Here is a 17,875-nt window from a genome sequence, read left to right on the forward strand (position 1 = left end):
TGGACTCGAAGCAATCGGGTCGACTCACCTACCGTAACCGCAAACGCCGCCCACCATGCCGGCCGGGGACATTGGAGATGTAAGTTTAGCCCGCGCCCTCCTTCTCCTGTTTATGTGGAAAGCAGTGTTGACGCGCCTGCCCAGCAAATCGAAGCCAAGGTCGACCCTGCACTCATCGATCGAAGTGGAGATCCTGACCACAAGCTGCCGGCGTCCGCCCATCGAGTGGGGACATTGCCGTCTGGGTCCGAGTCCTTTGAAGGTGCTAGCGATAGCGCTCTCTTGCCGAGTGCGGAAGAGCTCGAGACTTTGCGTCGTGTGCCCGCGAAGATCCCATGGAAGGGTATGTATGGGCTCGAGTGCTGCCTCTGCGTCGGCCGCTGTAACGATATATGGAAACTGGGTGCTGACTTGCTTCAGTGTTTACCATCGCCTTTGTGGAGCTCGTGGAGCGCATGTCCTACTACGGTACGGTAGCGATCTACACAAACTTCATCGCCTACAAGAATCCGGGTACCAGGACCGGCGCTGCTCCAAACCCCAAGGACGACCAGGCTCAACCCGGCGCCCTAGATTTGGGCAAGCAAACTGCATTTGCGCTCACTACCTTCAACAAATTCTTCATCTATATCATGCCGCTATTTGGAGCATGGGTTGCTGACACCTACCTGGGGCGATTCAAGACCATTGTCTACTCGGTGCTTGTCGCTGAGGTTGGCCATATGCTCCTCGTGGGTTCGGCAGCGCCTGAAATGCTCGAGAAACCGAAGAATGCGCTCGGCCTCTTCATCATCGGTCTCATCATCATGGGTCTCGGAACGGGTACATTCAAGCCGAACATCTCGCCTCTCATCGCCGAGCAGATCCCGCAAGAGAAAATGCAAGTTGAGACCACGAAGAAAGGCGAGCGTGTGATTGTTGATCCGGCGGTCACTACGTCGAGGATCTATAACTGGTTCTATATGTTTATTAACATTGGTGCCCTCGTCGGCCAGCTGGCTATGGTAAGCACTTACACCGTTCTCCACATCCAACCAGCACCAGTCGGCCAGGTATTGCGGGTTGGAGCTCATCAGGCTCTACAACACGCGGACGACCCGCTCTCATATTACCCCTTCCATCGAAGAATGGCGTGTCTGACAACAGCATAGGTGTACACGGAACGTTATGTTGGCTTCTACGCCGCGTTCCTCATTCCTACCCTCTTCTTTTTGACCACGCTTCCTGTTCTCTTCTTCTGCAAGAAGCACTATAGGCTGGCGCCACCGTCGGGAAGCGTTCTGGGTCCAGCCGTCAAATTGCTGTTCCGCGGCACGAAAGGTCGATGGCACCTAAATCCCGTCGCGACCTATAGGCATATGAATGACGGCACGTTCTGGGAAAGCGTGAAGGTACGTAGGCCTGGACCAATAAGACTGGACCTTGCTAACGTCTTCTTACAGCCTTCGCACCTGGGAGCGGCAAAGCCGTCCTGGATGACTTTCGACGATGCCTGGGTGGACGAGGTTGCCCGTGGATGGTCGGCTTGTGGTGTACTCCTCTGGCTACCGTAAGTCTTCGCAATTTGTCCGTGGTGTATAGTAGAAGTGTTACTGACTATACATGCTAGGCTCTACTGGCTCACCTACAACCAGATCGACAACAACATTATCACCCAAGCGAGCACTCTTGCTCTCCACAGCGTGCCGAACGATCTTCTGCAGAATATCGACCCTCTCGCTATCATGATCCTAGTGCCCTGTAAGCTGACTATCTGGATGTATGCACAAGAAATGCGGTACTAACGGGTAATAGTCTTCGATCTTCTCGTCTATCCCTTCCTGCGTAAACGCGGGATCAAGTTCACACCGGTGAAGAAGATCACCGCTGGTTTCATGCTGGGCAGTGCCGCCATGGTTTGGGCAACGGTGGTTCAGTACTACATCTATAAAACGTCTCCCTGCCATAAGGAGGCGACCCCCAAGTGCCACTCTCCGATTAACGTGTGGGTCCAGACTGGCCCCTACGTTCTGATCGCCGCTTCGGAGATCTTTGCATCGGTCAGCTCACTCGAGTACGCGTTCACCAAGGCGCCGAGGAACATGCGAAGCTTGGTTCAGGCGTTCTCACTCTTCACGACCGCTCTGTCTGCTGCACTCGGCGAGGCATTCGTCGGCCTTACGGAAGATCCGTACTTGGAGTGGAACTATGGTGTTATGGGCGTGATCGCGTTCATCGGAGGCTGCCTCTTCTGGCTCACCTATCGGAGTCTCGATAAGGAGGAGGACCGACTCAACATGCTCCCGGCAGGTCATAATCTCAATACTCCAGCGCACGCAGCGGACTCCGAGATGCAACCGTCCATCGAGGTCGAACATGGGAAGGCGGCCTAAGCTGTCTGCTAGGTTCCAGGTCTTGGGACGACGGGCAGTAGCTCATATGTCTCGGCTCGAATCATTTTTTTTTCATGGGGCAGATCTTTGGGCTCTAATAATACGGGGTGGAGTTCGGTCGGAAGATTTAGGTGGCGTCCCCTACGATACCATTGCTGAGCGTGAAGGAGCATCTCCGAGCATATATTCGTCCTTGATGTGGATAATGAGTAGCGAACGTATTCAGTACGTGATTGCAAGGATTCGAATGGACGTCGGTGATCTCATGATGCTCGAGTAGTACCTCCAGAAGGGACGTTTGAATGATGTTCGATACACTTCTAGCTAGCTACGGGCTCTGGCGGATAGTGAATCTGACTGCGCGACGAAACCAGTCGCATCGGTGGAGGGCTGAAGATAACTCTTGAGCAATTGATGAACATGAGCAGGTGAGGGTCCTCTCTTTGTTTGGTGAGCGTTAGAAGACGATGAGATGAGGTTGCGCGCATTCGACGGATATAAGACGGGAGATAAAAATGCCAAGTGATTGGGAACCTTTGCGTCACTCCGATGAACCGCCGCCCCTCTACAACAGCCAAAACAGTATCCTTTCCCACCCACGACTACAAGCACCATGGACGATCCGAGCCGTCTAGTGGTGCCTATAATGGGCGCGACGCCATACCTACCAGACGAGCTGCTCCTCGAGATTCTCAGCTATTTTCCGAGGGGAAAGGATAAGGAAAGCCAGAGGGCGATTGCGAGGTTTTGCGCGGTGAACAGGTAGGTATATTCTTTTCGAGGCTGCCTGTTGATCTGGAAGCTCCCCAGGACTGTTTTGAGAAAGCTTCCGGCGCAACATATACGTCTAGTTCTACTAAAGTTTGCTGACAGTCTATAGGCAGTGGTACGACGTGGGTATCCCCTCCCTCTACGAAGCGCCCTACCTCTCCGGCTCCGCATACGCCCTCTTCGTCCGCACAATCTGCCCCTCGGTCCTCGCGCACATCCGCAAATCCGAGCTCGCCGGCCTCGTCAAAATGCTCGACCTGTCGCACATCGTGCATCAGGGCAACAAGTCCACGACCGCACGCCTCCTCGGTCGCACAAAGCCCAGTCTAGAAGTTTTCATCGCGCCGCAGGCCAGCTTTGCAGTGAACTGCTGGGCGAGCCTGAGCAAGTGCAGTAAGCTACGTGTACTGGATCTGAGTCTGGTGTCCGAGCAGATCAGCTTTGAGAGCTTGAACCAGACGCTGATGAAGCTGGCGGCGTTGACGGAATTCTACCTCCCGAGATGCTCGACGAGGTACGAGGACGCAGCCCGATCCATGACCCTGCGATTACCCCCGCGATTGCAACATCTCTCCCTCTCGGGCAACATCCACGGCCAGCTCTACTACGACGTGATGCGCCAGCCCGACATGTTCCCGCCCACCATGCACAGCATGAGCATCCTGCACTGTCCCTCCCTCAGCAACACGAGCATAAAGCCCATCTTTCAAAACCTCGCCGGCGCACTCACCACCGTCGAGCTGCGCGACCTGCCCCGCGTAAAACAAGGCCAGTTCAACGGCGTCCTAAACTGGCTGCCCAAACTCGCCAGCCTCACCATCGCACTCGACTACATGGACGACAACTTCGGCAAGAACACCAAACCCACCGGCTACTACACCACCCACTGGCGCGAATCCAAGCCCCTGCAATCCCTCACACTCGTTACCTCGGGCCAGACAGACGTCGACCCGCAGACTGCGTTTACCGCCGTGGATCTGTACCAGCTCATCGACGAACGGTTCCTCGGACGGCTGCGCTGGGTTAGAGTGGCGCGCAGCACTGGCTGGGAGAGTAAAGAGGAGGGCGCGGAGCTGGAGGCCCTGGCTATGTTGCTGGTGGGTGAGCTGGATAAGGACAACTGGAAGAAGCGGAGGTGGCATTATGAGGGGCTGAAGGGCCTGCCTGAGGGAATGACGTACGAGATGTGGTCGCTGGACACGCCGCTGGGGAGGAGGATGAGACCTTGGTTGGGGATACTGAGGGATCGGTAGTGCGGTGCTGTGGTTGAGGTCAAGGAGAGTTTATGCGTGATTGAGAGTGTTGCATTGTGTACGATACTATGAGACTGAGGACTGTAGGATTACCATCGGAGTAGTCTGATGCCTTCAACCGGACTCGTCCCATTGAGACAACAAAATCGAGGCACCCCTGGTATAACATTGATATGTTTTTGGATGCTGCAATGTTCAAATGCCATTCAGATACAGAAGCTCCCTCGCTCCTCAACCTGTCTATCTACGCCCACATGCCCGGCCCATCCGCAAAAGATTAGCCCAGCCGTTTGCGCAAAATCCAACCTATCTATAAAGCTCAAAAGATATTTTCGTCATCAGTCATCACCGCCGCCATACCTCCTCTTTCATGCACTGCCGTTCTGCGTCGCCTTTGGTGGTTGTATTATTCCTCTCACGCCGCCCTTACCGCCAACTTCCCTAAAGATGGCGTTCACGCCCAGATCCGCCGCGATGTTGATCTGCACCTCGACTTTGCCGCCCTTCTTGATGCCCTTGATGGCGGCTTCGCTCAGTACTTTGCCCACTTTCCATGTCTTCTCCCGAAGCTCCTCCTCTTCGTCGCTCTCGTCCTCGTCGCTGTCATCCTCGTCATCCTCCGACTTCTTCTTCGGCTTGGGCTCTGGTTTCGTGACCTTGATGTGCCGTGAGCCTTCAGCGAGCTTGATGAGCACGTCGCCGCCTTCCTTTGGTGTGGCGATGATAGCTATTCTTCGGACCGGGAGGGGCGTCTCGGCATCGATAATGGGGTGGAAGATGCCTGAGGATTCTTCGCCGGAGATGCAGAGCACGCCCACTGCGTGTGACAGATGAGGAGTTACGGTGACCATGGGATGTGTACTCTGCTCAATGTCTTCTAGCTCAAACTCCTGGACGAGGCTGGCTTGGATAGCGGCGCCGCGAACGGACAGCTCGGAGGGGTTGATGGCGGTCGCGGAGGTTGACGGTGCGAGAATGGTTGTTGATTCAGGGAAGGCAGCTCCGAGTGCGGAAGCAACCTTGGGCGTATTGGCGTTGCCACCTGCGATGATAACTTCGGAGATATCGAGAGGATCGAGCTCGGCTTTCTCGACAGCGTGCGTTACGAGTCGTACGAAAGCAGCGAAGAGTTTGTTACCAAGGAGATCGTACCGCGTACGGTTGATGGTAGCTGTGAAGTCGATACCACCCACCAAGCTCTCGACGGAGAAGTTGGCGCTGGTCCCTATCGACAGGGCCTTCTTGACTGCCTCGCATTCCAGTCTTAGCTTAGCTAAGGCGCGGTCGTTTTCCCGTGGATCGCCCGCCGACTTGTGTTTCTTGAGGAACTCCTTAGCAAAGTGGTCCATAAGGACCTGATCCAATTTCAGGCCAGTGACCTCATAGTCGTGGACCGTTGCTAGAACGGTGTAGATGCCGCCGCGGGATGCGATGACAGCAACGTCTGATCGGGCACCGCCGAGGTCCGCCACGACGATAATCTTGTCTGCCATTTTGGCCTCTGGTCGAGCGTCATACGCCAATACCGCAGCGACGGGCTCGCTGATGAATTGGAGAACCTCAATGCCTGCCTCTTTGGCAGCCTTGTTCAGTGCTTCCTTCTGCGCATTCGAGAAGTTGGTCGGCACGGTAATGACTGCAGCATTAACGTCTTTTCCAAGATAGTTCGACGCGGAGCTCCGTAGCCTCTTCAAGTGCCGGGTGGTAATCTCAGAGACTGTGACCTCATTCTCCTTGTCCTCCGCGGTATCCCGGATTTTGAATGCGATGGTCGACTCGTGTTGCACTGGATGCGCGGACTGGTGACAAGGCGTGGGATCTATCGACTTGAATCTGGAAGAAGGGTAAGCTATGCATAGGAGTCCTCAGCCTGGAGCGCCTACTCTTGGCCCAGAAAGTCCCTGAAGTACGCGACTGTATTCTTTGCATTGCGCACAAGCTGGCTCTTCGCCTGTCCTCCATGTAGTTCTTCTCCTTCGACATAGGATAATATCGAGGGTATTTGGCGTTCTATTTTTGCGGGTTAGGACCGTTTACGAAGCGCGTAGCTGAAGTATGGTGGCATACCTCCGTCCTCATTCGCGATGACCTCTGCTTTGCCTTCCTGGATTTGACCGTTAGACGCTTCATTGTAGAGTTCTTCAATGGTTTGTGCTTACAGCCGTGGTAAACGCAATCGAGCTGTAAGAATTCCCAAAGGAGATCCCAATCGCGACCCGCTGAGCGGGGTCGTGTTCTGCACTCATAGCGGCTTTTCGAAACTGTCTCTTCTTCAATAAGGCACCGTAGGTATTGTAGAATCTCAGGGAGTGCTCTGAGGTCACGACTGCGAAAAGATGGCGGAGCGCAAAAAGTCCTAAAAATTAAACGACGACCCGGCATCCCGCCGCCAAAATGTCAAGAATTCTTGGCGCCAAGAATCCGACATCACACCTTCAAATCGACAACTCTTACCTCAATTGACCACCGCCACGCACGCTCAACATGGCTGCTTCAGCGATAGTCGTCCTTCCGGGCGATAAAATACCTCAGGACGCTCTGCCAAAGCCTATGAACAAGAAGAAGGCACTCACCCTTGGTCCTGGCCTTCGACACATCCCACCAACTACAATCGCAACCACAATTGCGGGCGCTCTGGTTACAGACAACAAGAAAAATGCTGCGTGGATCGAGTTCAACAGCGGAAGGGTAATCCATTCCTCTCTCATTACCTTTACCTGAAGTATTTGCCGTCTATTTCTCACTTCATACCCCGCCGATAAAATCTGCTCTTCCCGCAACATTCTAAACTGGATTCTTAGTATCTTCCAACAGCCGGCGACTTGGTAATAGCAACCATCAACACCTCCACCGGCGAAAACTTCAACTGCTTTCTCACCCCCAATACGCCTGCCGCGACACTCCCCCACCTAGCCTTCGAGGGCGCAACCCGCAAGACCCGCCCACAGCTTGTGCCGAACTCGCTGGTCTATGCCCGAATCGCAAGCGCCGGCAAAGACTCTTCTCCCGAACTGACCTGCGTCGACCCGTCAACCGGAAAGAGTGAAGGGCTTGGTCCGCTCAAGGGTGGAATGGTCTTTAAGATTAGCCTGGGTATGGCGAGGAGGCTCCTTGCTGGATCGAAAGGTGGAGTGACAATATTGGAGGCTCTAGGTGAAAAAGTTGGATTCGAAATCACCGTCGGGAGAAATGGGATGCTACATGTGGACGGTGGCAACGTGAAGACAACGCTAGCGGTCGGAAGAGCGGTTCAAGAAGTTGACGAACAAGCCCTTGGCGCGAAAGGTCAAAAGAAGCTGGCAGAGCGGGTGTTGAAGAGTCTTTGAATGCGAACATCGAGACCTTCCTTGCGTCGCCGACTACCATGGAGGCTACTCGCGACAGTCAGAATGTCCACCCGGCTGTCATCCAATTCCAGGAAATCCTTGAGGGATGCACCTAGCCGTTGGCTTGTATTGATCACGCCGTATCAGCACGAGAGTCCATGGGGACATAGTGTCCATATACATGGGCTTTACGCTTACCAGTGAAGATTCGTCTGAGGTAGCGTTTTTGCTAGTTGAAAACTACAGCTATATAAGCTGCTATGAATCTTACGGAAACCCATTTTCCCAATGCGTCAAGGCGAATGAGGCCATCACTCGAAGCCAGGTCGGAGCGACAGGAGAAGTTGAGACATTCTGCGACACATACTCTTTCGCAGGTCCGGCTGCGGCGATCTCGCGGAACTCCAAGGCAACATTCAAGAGTTCTTCGGCGGCACGTTTGGAGCCAAGTACTTCTTCGAGCACCGAATGAGGCAACGCTCGGTGAGCGTCTTCGACAGCTGTGATGGACAGCACACGCTCGTGCAACTGTCTCAAGGGAAGGAGAGCGAGCCGCGCTAGGGCCTGCCGACGCAAATGGCTCGCGAAGCCGTTTCGAGGGAGTGGCCCCTTCCTCCGGAGGTATTGGAAGGGGCCTTCCATTTGCGGCTATGAGCGGGATATCTCATGGAGGAGCTGGTTGTGTGTATCAGATGCAGCGAGTTGTTCAGGTGCCTGCTGTACCGAGACACCAAACATGAGGAGCTCAAGGATGCTAATTCGCACCTCGCTGTCTAGCAGATATACACTCTTTGCTCTACGTCCTGGAAGAATCTTCCCGCCGCAGCAAATGAGAAATACAAGCGCATGCTTGCGTCATAGTCTTCCATTTATATCACTAACCTGCTCTCCGTAATGTTGTTTTGGAGCTCGTCATCCCTCTATTCAAAGACTTAAGGAGACCCCATAATTAGATAGCTAATTCTAGCAAGGCGTAACGCCGTTTCTAGAGGCGGATTTGCCGCAAACCCTCTCTAGCCGAGCGCGCAGGGGCTCGAGCGCACGTGCTCTTTTGGTTTCCTATCTTGGCTAGCGTATGCGCATGACGCACCCGACAGGGGTCTGGCTCCGGTTCCCTGTACAAGAGGAATGCGGCGGCACCACCTGCGACCTTCCTCGCTCCATCCCTACCTCATTTCCCTATCACTTGATGCGTGTGTTTCTCCCCCTGCGTCAACGGTCGCTTAAGACTTGAGCTTGCCAATAAATCTGCCCTCTTTGCTTGCTTTGTTCCCCCTCCAACATCGTAATGATTGTACTAGCCTATCTTATTTCGGCGCCTCTGTCCGCGTCGCAAGAAGTCGGCGCTCATGACAGACTAAACCGCATATTCTTTGGCAGCCGAACAACCGATGAAGGAGATGAAGAACATCTGAGGCGGGTTTCTGAGATCTTGCTTGATCTGAAAAAAGGTGAGTGGGCATTCAGCCCCGCCTCCGACATTTCGTATGGACACCAATTGCCATCTACAGAAGGAACCTTCGACGCTTTACACAAACGTCTTCCGTTCAAGTGGAACGATGACGAGAAATACGATACGGTCAACCCATTCGGAGATCCCCGACAGTATCAGTATCACGCCCTCTGGACCTTCGACACCCGAAATGACGTGTTGCGTTACACGAATGCGAACCGTTGCAGTCAAATACCACTCGGTCTTCTTCGAGAGCGTGCTGTGAGTCTAGCTGATATGGAACCACTTGGCGGACCTATTCCTGTGCCTTTGGAGCATACGTTCGATTCAGAAACGCCTTACTGGAAACCGCAAGTAGAAGTTGACGACAGAATGCGTGCATTTGCACATCGCCTACTCCGGGATTTCCATCACCAGTGGAGGCATATCCTTCGAAACAATTACAATTCCGTAACTTTACGAGTACTTTCTCGAGCTATAATCCGGCTTTCGACGCTTGATTTCGAAGTTCACGAAAACACAGGCGGACATGGCCCGCGGGGCGTACATGTATGGATTACACAGTTGCCCGCCTGGGAGCCGTTCGAGGCTGATATTGTGCGCGTTGGAACCGTCTGGGTCGTCCTCTGCCAAGATATTCAAAACGGACTGTCAATAGCCCAGCAACACGTAGCATCCCGGGAAATCAGCACGACTGAGAGTACTAGCACGACGACGTCTGGGGAAGCGCATGCACATTACATGATCCTATCAGTCAAACACATCATGCTCTGCCACGCCACCGATCGGGCTTCACTCAAGCACACTGCTCCAGAGCCGCTCTTCAATGGCGATTATGGCACCGGACCTCCGTCGGACCTGGCACTGAACTATCTTATCTGGGCCACCGCCTCCGCCAGACCTTCGATCTTTACAACTATTCAATCCCTACCCATTGAGGTCCAAGATATAATACTCAACTACTCATCCGTAGGCACAGTAGTAGCTGCCAAAGTCGGCTGCATGCTTGGCTTAGGATCCCCATTCTCGTGGAAAGATGGTCCCCTAAAGGTTACGTTGGAGGAAAGATACGTAATTCGGCCTTCGGGATCCTCTGTCGAGTCCCAGGTCTGGTTCGGTGAGCACAAGAGCGGAATATTCTATTTAGCACGAGCAGATAGAGTCATTACATGAATACAACTTTCCATTTGTTCAATGTAAGAGACCGGAAAAACCAGCTAACATATGTAACTGTCTAAGCGGAACAGCTTTGGCAAAACAGTATAACAAGACATCCCTCACCATCACACCGCCTCCTAGTGTACTGACTCTTTAATCACAAAAACGGGAGTGGCTGACGCTTCATGTTCCCAAACATGGTTGTGATCGCGTTGACGTCGTTGCGTATGTGTAGACCACAACTTAACGCCGTAAGCACCCCTCTGTTGGCAGTGAAGAATTGAACGTAAAGTCCAATGTGGACGATGCCATAGACCTGCCCAGACTGGTTTTCTGTACCGGCACAATGTCGGCTCAGGTGATGCTCCGTCTCAGTCCAGCTCCTATCAGCCTTCTTACTCTCTACCAAGCAGTAATCATACGCATATAGGCTTCCTCCGGGGCGAGATGTGATTTTGAGCACCGCCATGTCCGCCCTCGACTCGGTTTGGTCTAATTCCCCGCGCGACTCTTCCTGGAGAACGTCGAAGCCTTCGTCCTCCAGGAAGAAGTGCTTCAAAACCGCAATCATAACCCTTCTGTACAAGTACTCATGGGATTCGGGCGATCGCTCGACAAGCTGGAGGTGCGTTTGAACGTTGGCCTTGTCCAGGTAGGTTCGAGGTGTAGGGGGGTTCGGATTCGTACGTCTGATCCGTCCGGTTCTGGTATTGCGCCTGCACGGGACCCAGGAGGTTACTTCTGATCTACATCTGCTATCGCCCGTAGGGGTCAAGGGTAACGGGTAAATACTCACCATTGCGGCCAACTCTTGGAGCCATCAACGGCCCATGTATCCTGTGAATAAGATCAGTTCAGCTCACTTCTGCGAAGGCTTGGTGCATACGCACCGTATCGGCATCCTCCAATCCAACCGGTATATTATACTGCGTAGCCCTGGTGTTAAGGTTCTCGTAATAATCCTGTCCAGCAGAATTCGACCACTGTCTCCAGGTACCGCCAACGAGGGTTCCGAGTTCATATTGTGGACTGGCAGCCATTGCAAGAGAACAATAGATGGTATGCGTAGATTTCAGGGCTTTTAGGAAATGGGAATGTTCGGATGATCAGAATGCGTGACTATCGAAAATACCAGAGATGTAAAGGATATATATACTCTCTATCACACCTACCGAAGCCTGCAGCTACGTAGTACGTTTCATATGTCATGACAGGAAACGAGACCGACAAGTGCTCCTGGCGCTTGTTCTACAATGAATGTAATACTATTGGAAGAGAGGTTGCTGCGGCTGCGGCGTTCTCGTTACGATCACCAATTCCGCAACGCGCGCGCCTAGATTTCAAAATAGACTCGATCACCACATTTGCTAGGTTGCAGATATCTAGCCGCGTTTACAAACCTGCGCCATGTTGATTCCTCACTCATAGTGGACTAATTCGTATTCGAGGCATTCTATAAATCATGCCATGTAACGATCGGACTGTCTTCTCCTCGAACATCTGCTTGATGTGGTGGGCTTTCCAGGCGGGAATGTATCGGGACCGTAGCTGGGTCATGATCATGGTTGGATATCGCGCCAGGATGCAACTGGCGCATATTGAGGCAAAGCAGCGTGATAGGAGCCAAGTAAAACACCGCTGAGGTTCGTGATAGCTTACAAAAGGATGCAATCCGACTGCTCCCTCTGCTATCCTCATCATTCAACTTCCATATCATTCCTCTTGCATTCTCATCATTCCTCTGCACTTGCATATCTTGCCTTTTCTCATATCACTCCTTCAGTCGCTCATTTGCTATGGCTTCCCAGTGATCGAGTACATCTGGAAGGTCGCACGCCCAAAGAACGAAGCCATTGCTTGGGCATTGATGTATGCCGCTTATGAGACGGCGGTTAGGACAGACCCAAACACCACGAAAGCCTTGACCCGGTACGTAAGCTTCTTCCGAGATCAAAGACGGTACGGCTGACATGCTGGGCTTGAGATCTTATATCCATCCCACAACTCGAACCGGGGGCGTTTACGTCAAGGACGAAACGCATATCACAGTGTCTGTGAAGAATGCACAAACGGCCCAATCGGGACAACACCAGTCAAGCCATGGTTACACGCCAGACTTGAGATCATTCGAAGTGAATAGGGTCAAGCCGAGCAATGTCATTAAAGGCGACAACGTAAATGCGACGTGGCCAGCTTCGATGGGAATGCGACCGAAAGACACCTTCTCAGGACCACCTGGTCTTCTGGGGCCGAAAAATGAATTCATCACTTGGCCTTCGGAGGAAACGGGTGAGTGAAGTCATGGAGGGGGATGAGGCTTTCTCGGACAGGTCTGCAAGCATTGTGGAGTTTACTTGTTCGTGAGTTTTGTGGATTGTGTGCTACGTGAGCGGACGAGTAATGGATCGCTTTCCCACAGCGTTCGGATTGGTTTCTTAAGGCAGGCTCGCGTGGGCTTCGCGAGCTGTTACAATACGGTGTCCTCCCGGGCTCGCTTCGCGGACGGCCTTTGCGAACGTCCCCGGATCTCGCTATCCCTCTCAGCTACCATGCTATTTATGAGCCTCCGATCCAACGTGCCTTTCTTATGCTGACAACATCTTGGCACGGCGAGTACTTTCTTCCCCGTATAACCAGTCGGATTTACGGAGAACGAAAGGACTTCATTCGCGTATTTCCCTCCATCCGCGTATACTCCTCCATCTTTGTCTACTTCAATGATGTTAATCGCAAGTACTTCTGGATCTAGATCGTCGGTAGGAACGAGGTGGTCAAATGTGACCCCGTAGTAGTCTATATAGCTAAATAGCCGATGGTCAGTCTCTAGGAGCATCAAAAAGCCGTACTAGGAGTTGCGCTCTTACTCTAATGGTCTTCTTCCTTCCATAACCCAAGCCAAGTACTCATCCCGCACCCTCAGACCACCATCAGCCATATTATGTTCTCCTTGTCCATACAGTGCCTGGTGTGTAAGCCTTGCGAGCGCCAGCGCTCCCAGCTGCGGGAACGGCACAACATTATGCCATGATACGTTTGGAAGAAGCTTTTGTATGGACTCGAGCGGGCCTTGTATCCGAATTCTCAGAGGTTTGTCGACTGGTGGGGGGTGGAGACGGTGCGGCGGCTTTTGGACGCAAGGGTGGATATAAAGCTCAAGCGCCATTTGGAACTACTAACGATTCACTTCTTAGCTCTGAGGTTACGCAAGGCGTGGTGAGGTTTAAATATTAGGATGAGTAGAGTTGAGAGGTTGAGAGTACGAAGGAGCTCGCATTTTTCCTCACCGAATCTGGATGGCCAGTGCACCCACACCGGACCTTCGTAAGGCGCCAAGAGCGGACCGTGCGCCGCAGGATGTATCAAAGGAGTTAATCTCAAAGACCACCGCATTTTAGTGTTCTGCTACTGCTACTCTGATCGATCTCTGACTGTGACTTGAAATGGGGCATGTGTGCAAGTTCGGGTCTTATTGATGACATGAGGGTTGTCATTCGAAGTCCGGGAAATGGGAGCAGGTAAGGGGAAAGATGAAGATCCTGCAATGACTTCGACCTGGATATTATTCGTGTGTGACATGTTGTGTCTTTCAGGAATTTCATCATCATTCCATGTCGAACTAGTGGGAAGGTGAGAGGACACGGGGGTATCTACATAGGCGCCTTCCAAATCGCTTGCAAGATCCTCAAGGATGACGGCCGTACCGCTTTCGTAAGCGCCGATGGCAAAACTTTGCTCGTCCGATCGTGTTGTAGCAGGAGTCGTGATGGGGCTCACGCCGCCAGGGATCGGGTCCCGGCGGTCAGATAGAGGGAGTGAGTGAGGAAAAACGAAAATTCCAGATAGACTGCCGGCTGAGAATGCATAAACGACGTGGATGGGGACCGTATTCCGGCTTGTGGTGGAGGGAACGCCTCTACAGGACTGTTTACCGGTGCATGCGTATGGTTGACTTCCGAAAGATCCAAGCTTCGCCATTTTTCCACGGTGGTAGACGACACTGAGACCCCAAAATAACAGACGAATACATCCCTTTGAAACCACCACGTGTACAGATGCATGCTCATAGCGTCTTCCCAATGGTACATGTGATGTTTAAAAGATGATCTCGGTCGGCTCTTTGCGGCGTCCAGAACGGGCGTCCACATCGCTGCTTCAGTGGCAAATTAGTCATGGAGGATGATCGAGGGGCCCGCGGTTCGTTGAAGGGGATCGGAAGTTGCAAGTTCGTCCTCGAGGCTTCTTCGTTGGTGTTTGGATGCATGTCTCGCGCAAAGCTTTCTGCAAGCCTCTGGAGAACTCTCGTGACCAGGAGGCGAAATTCCCGCGCAAGAAAAACCCAACATGTTGGCAAGGTTTGCAAAATCAGCGAGCACATCATCACGCTGCAGCAACCGCTCCGTAAGATCTGGGGTTCCGTCATCCATGCGAGGAGCAATTTTCGAGATTTTTGGAAACCAACGCCAAGCGAAGAGCCATAATTGAGCGTACGGTGTATAGTAAGGAAAGGTCGGATCGAAAATACACAAGGGTAGTTCCTCGAATCTAGCTACAAGCGCCAGGGGACGTCTAGATTCGCTCTGGTTCCGGATCCGTGACCTCGGACCCGAGATTCGCGGTGGAGACTGTATGCGAAGGGACCTGGGTCCTGCCTCCGGGACCCGTACTCCTACCGTCCCAAACGTCCCCAATCAACCCCCAATTGCCCCGGTTTAATAGCACCGCCTTCTTAGCTAGGCTAATTTTGCAAAGTAGTCGTCTTCAAAAATTCCTTCATCCACTAAGGCCTGACATTCCTTCCGGCAAAGTGATATGTACTCCATATCAAACGGAATAGCGCGAGGCAGTTCGATAGCGCCAGGCAGCTGCTTTGTCTCCTCTGCTATACCTTTAACCTGCCCAAATTCGCCATGCCAGCATCTTTTTATAATTTGATCCAAAGGATCGTTCCCTAAGGTTGGGAATTCCATATGTTGGAAACGACTAACAATGAGTGAAGCACTGTCAACATTCTCCCCAAATTCTTCCTCCTCGTACGGCTCATAGCCCCGCGTCATGAGGTATAGGATCGATCCAATTGCAAACTGCTCTGTCCGAGCATCATTGTGCCCGAAGGTTCCCTTCTCCGTTCCAGCCTCCGGCCCAAGAGGACGAGCATACGGGGGCGCGGACGCCTCCTTGTCAGTTCCAATCCGTGCCACGCAATCGAAGTCAGTGAGTTTTAGATGCCCAACATCATCAAGGAGTAGATTTTGAGGCCGGAGGTCTGTATGCGCGTATCCGAGAGATTCAAGCCAGGCAGCCGCGCTAGCTAATTCCATTGCCCATCTTTCAACAACGTTTGTAGGTTCCTTTTTCGTGATCTGGAGGACTCTCGAATATGGTTCGTCGCTCTCCCGGATCTGGTTCGCACGCAGTCGCTGGTCCAAATTGCCGCCGCTCAAAAATGCGAGAAAATTTCCTGCTGGAACACGCAGGAAGCTTTGAACGATGTCTGGACAAGGAGTAGCATTCTCGAAGACATCGAATATCTCGATCTCGTGGCCGAACTTTGTGCAGCCAGGAATCCGAGGGAATTTGAGAGCGATGCGATCGTTGATCTTGTACACCCATCCAACAGCACCTGTGGAGACGAAACAGTACTGTGATATTCGGCGCGGTATTGAAACAACTTTCAGGTTAGGGGTAGCCATTGCGAAACCTAGGCAGGCATGTAATCGAAGCGAAAATGGACGTGCTTGCCGCGAGGAATAGCAGCGTGTTGTTGAAAGAGGGTTAAAATTTTCAATGTGAAGTGAAGCGAGTGTCATATACTAATGGATGGCAGAGTGACCAGAAAAGCTGGTGGTGAGGAAATTCTGGACGTTCCAGGGTGCTGATCCTCGGCGGCTCGTCGTCAAAAATCTGCTGACTAATCGTGGCTATGGCATATGGCAGCTTTGCGGCCACAGCGCGTCATCCCGGCGGCTACACCGAGACGTTCGCATGAGCTTCGCCAGGAACATGAGCCTGAGCCCCAGTGGGGGACTCCCTCGCTTCTTCTCCCAGCTTGCGATATTTTACCGACGAACTCCGGATTTCCTCCCGTGTCCAGTTCAATTCGCGTCCAAGACCACCCGTCACCGCAGACCCTCCCCGTGTCGATCCCTTCATTCCATGACTGACTCGTCACTCCCGCCAATGGAAGGTACATATCACCCTGAGGAGGACATTGAATAGCTCGAGGACTACGCGCCCGGTGGATACCACCCGACTCTCATCGGCGATGCCTTTTGCAGTGGTCGCTACGTGGTCGTGCACAAGCTCGGATTTGGTGGATATTCAACCATCTGGCTCGCCCGGGATCAGCAAACCCAGCGCTACGTCTCGCTCAAGATCCTGACTGCGAGAGCTTCGCGAGAATGTCATGAGGCGGACATTATTCAGCACCTGATGAAGGGCGACCCGACCCATGCTGGGAAGCGATTCATTCCGCCACTCCTTGACCAATTCTCGTTTGATGGCCCCAACGGACATCATCGGTGCTTGATCGAAGAGCCCGCTGGCTGCAGCATTTCCAAGTCCAAGGAGGACAGTGCAGACTTCATGTTTCCACCGGACGCTGCAAGGTCCACTGCCGCGCAACTCCACTTGGGATTGTCGTATTTGCATGCAAGCGGCATATGCCACGGAGGTATGGAAATGAGACATGTTGTTGAATGATGTGCTGATGGCAGCCATATCTCCATTTGCGGAACTTTCTCTTACGCACACCGCCCTTCTATGGCCTCAGCACGGTTGAGCTCTACAAGCGATTCGGCGAACCCTTCGAGGTTCCCATCCGGCGAGTGGATGGAAAGCCAGGTGGACCGCACGCACCGCCACATGCCATCTATCCCATGACCTTGGGCGTGCCTGCCAACGAGCTGGATGATCAAGAAGTCATCATCTCCGACTACGGAACGTCTTTTATCGTATCACAGACGCCGTCACCGACTCTCCACACGCCCGCCCTCTATGCACCACCAGAGGACTTTTTTCATGAGCCCATCACTCGACCAGCCGCAGCCGACATATGGACGCTGGGCGTCAACTTGTACGAGGTGTTGGGCGAGCGTCCACTCTTCGAAACCTTTGCGTGGGATCGAGATGATATCATCGGGGAGATGATCAACACGCTGAGCCAACCGCCGACGAGATGGTGGGACTCTTGGGCGAAACGGTCCGAGTTCTTCGATGCGGACGGGTCATGGGTCGCTGATTTCGGCCGGATCGGTACTCCCGTGTTTCGGCGCCTGCATCAGCGCCTCTGGGACATGGGACGTGGCGAGACGGAGCAGACTTGTGTATGGGACGTTGCCGGTGGCGAGCTGCGTGCGTTGGAGGGGATGCTCAGAGCGATGATTGCGTTTGAGCCTGCGGATCGACCGACGGCGGATCAACTCCTGAAGTTCGAGTACATGACGAAGTGGGCGTTGCCGGCGTGGGAGAGGCAGAAGCGGGCTGGCCCTGTACGTGATCATTAGCTGTGCGCATCAGTCTAGGAGATCATAGCCTGACAAGGCA

General features: G+C 53.1%; 10 protein-coding genes across 10 annotated transcripts; 7 read left to right on the plus strand and 3 right to left on the minus strand.

Moving 5' to 3' along the window:
* Positions 1–55: 55 nt before the first annotated feature.
* Positions 56–2,372, plus strand: BU26DRAFT_571463 (PTR2-domain-containing protein; the record flags this gene model as incomplete). The annotated part of the gene is made up of 7 exons (XM_033834138.1): positions 56–79; positions 145–343; positions 421–1,004; positions 1,152–1,391; positions 1,443–1,549; positions 1,610–1,740; positions 1,795–2,372. 7 exons carry the CDS (start codon positions 56–58, stop codon positions 2,370–2,372), a joined length of 1,863 nt encoding a protein of 620 aa, XP_033676712.1.
* A 646-nt stretch (positions 2,373–3,018) lies between these two features.
* Positions 3,019–4,396, plus strand: BU26DRAFT_439802 (uncharacterized protein; the record flags this gene model as incomplete). Its single annotated transcript, XM_033824363.1, has 2 exons — positions 3,019–3,134; positions 3,253–4,396. 2 exons carry the CDS (start codon positions 3,019–3,021, stop codon positions 4,394–4,396), a joined length of 1,260 nt encoding a protein of 419 aa, XP_033676713.1.
* A 185-nt stretch (positions 4,397–4,581) lies between these two features.
* On the minus strand, positions 4,582–6,741 carry BU26DRAFT_610579 (chaperone protein dnaK). The gene is made up of 4 exons (XM_033836004.1): positions 6,556–6,741; positions 6,464–6,500; positions 6,280–6,406; positions 4,582–6,229 (listed from the first exon to the last, which is right to left on the minus strand). Exons 1-4 carry the CDS (start codon positions 6,640–6,642, stop codon positions 4,765–4,767), a joined length of 1,716 nt encoding a protein of 571 aa, XP_033676714.1. The 5' UTR covers positions 6,643–6,741; the 3' UTR covers positions 4,582–4,764.
* A 139-nt stretch (positions 6,742–6,880) lies between these two features.
* BU26DRAFT_439904 (uncharacterized protein) lies at positions 6,881–7,722 on the plus strand (the record flags this gene model as incomplete). Its single annotated transcript, XM_033824366.1, has 2 exons — positions 6,881–7,084; positions 7,198–7,722. The coding sequence occupies 2 exons, from the start codon at positions 6,881–6,883 to the stop codon at positions 7,720–7,722; spliced, it is 729 nt and encodes a 242-aa protein (XP_033676715.1).
* A 253-nt stretch (positions 7,723–7,975) lies between these two features.
* Positions 7,976–8,674, plus strand: BU26DRAFT_169061 (uncharacterized protein). The gene has a single exon (XM_033820247.1). The coding sequence runs from the start codon at positions 8,228–8,230 to the stop codon at positions 8,615–8,617; it is 390 nt and encodes a 129-aa protein (XP_033676716.1). The 5' UTR covers positions 7,976–8,227; the 3' UTR covers positions 8,618–8,674.
* A 213-nt stretch (positions 8,675–8,887) lies between these two features.
* On the plus strand, positions 8,888–10,348 carry BU26DRAFT_555903 (uncharacterized protein; the record flags this gene model as incomplete). Its single annotated transcript, XM_033832349.1, has 2 exons — positions 8,888–9,173; positions 9,234–10,348. The coding sequence occupies exons 1-2, from the start codon at positions 9,011–9,013 to the stop codon at positions 10,346–10,348; spliced, it is 1,278 nt and encodes a 425-aa protein (XP_033676717.1). The 5' UTR covers positions 8,888–9,010.
* Positions 10,349–10,357: 9 nt separating this feature from the next.
* Positions 10,358–11,437, minus strand: BU26DRAFT_524875 (uncharacterized protein). Its single transcript, XM_033830375.1, has 3 exons — positions 11,224–11,437; positions 11,130–11,170; positions 10,358–11,049 (listed from the first exon to the last, which is right to left on the minus strand). Exons 1-3 carry the CDS (start codon positions 11,371–11,373, stop codon positions 10,491–10,493), a joined length of 750 nt encoding a protein of 249 aa, XP_033676718.1. The 5' UTR covers positions 11,374–11,437; the 3' UTR covers positions 10,358–10,490.
* A 103-nt stretch (positions 11,438–11,540) lies between these two features.
* Positions 11,541–12,630, plus strand: BU26DRAFT_535136 (uncharacterized protein; the record flags this gene model as incomplete). Its single annotated transcript, XM_033831250.1, has 3 exons — positions 11,541–11,592; positions 12,142–12,262; positions 12,318–12,630. 3 exons carry the CDS (start codon positions 11,541–11,543, stop codon positions 12,628–12,630), a joined length of 486 nt encoding a protein of 161 aa, XP_033676719.1.
* Positions 12,631–12,800: 170 nt separating this feature from the next.
* BU26DRAFT_440072 (uncharacterized protein) lies at positions 12,801–13,496 on the minus strand (the record flags this gene model as incomplete). The annotated part of the gene is made up of 2 exons (XM_033824374.1): positions 12,801–13,134; positions 13,198–13,496. 2 exons carry the CDS (start codon positions 13,494–13,496, stop codon positions 12,801–12,803), a joined length of 633 nt encoding a protein of 210 aa, XP_033676720.1.
* Positions 13,497–15,385: 1,889 nt separating this feature from the next.
* On the plus strand, positions 15,386–17,835 carry BU26DRAFT_535139 (SR protein-specific kinase Dsk1; the record flags this gene model as incomplete). Its single annotated transcript, XM_033831251.1, has 3 exons — positions 15,386–15,544; positions 16,550–16,971; positions 17,103–17,835. 3 exons carry the CDS (start codon positions 15,386–15,388, stop codon positions 17,833–17,835), a joined length of 1,314 nt encoding a protein of 437 aa, XP_033676721.1.
* Positions 17,836–17,875: the final 40 nt, after the last annotated feature.

Source organism: Trematosphaeria pertusa (genome assembly GCF_010094035.1).
Source record: "Trematosphaeria pertusa strain CBS 122368 unplaced genomic scaffold BU26scaffold_22, whole genome shotgun sequence".
In the NCBI taxonomy this organism is placed as follows: Eukaryota; Fungi; Ascomycota; class Dothideomycetes; order Pleosporales; family Trematosphaeriaceae; genus Trematosphaeria; species Trematosphaeria pertusa.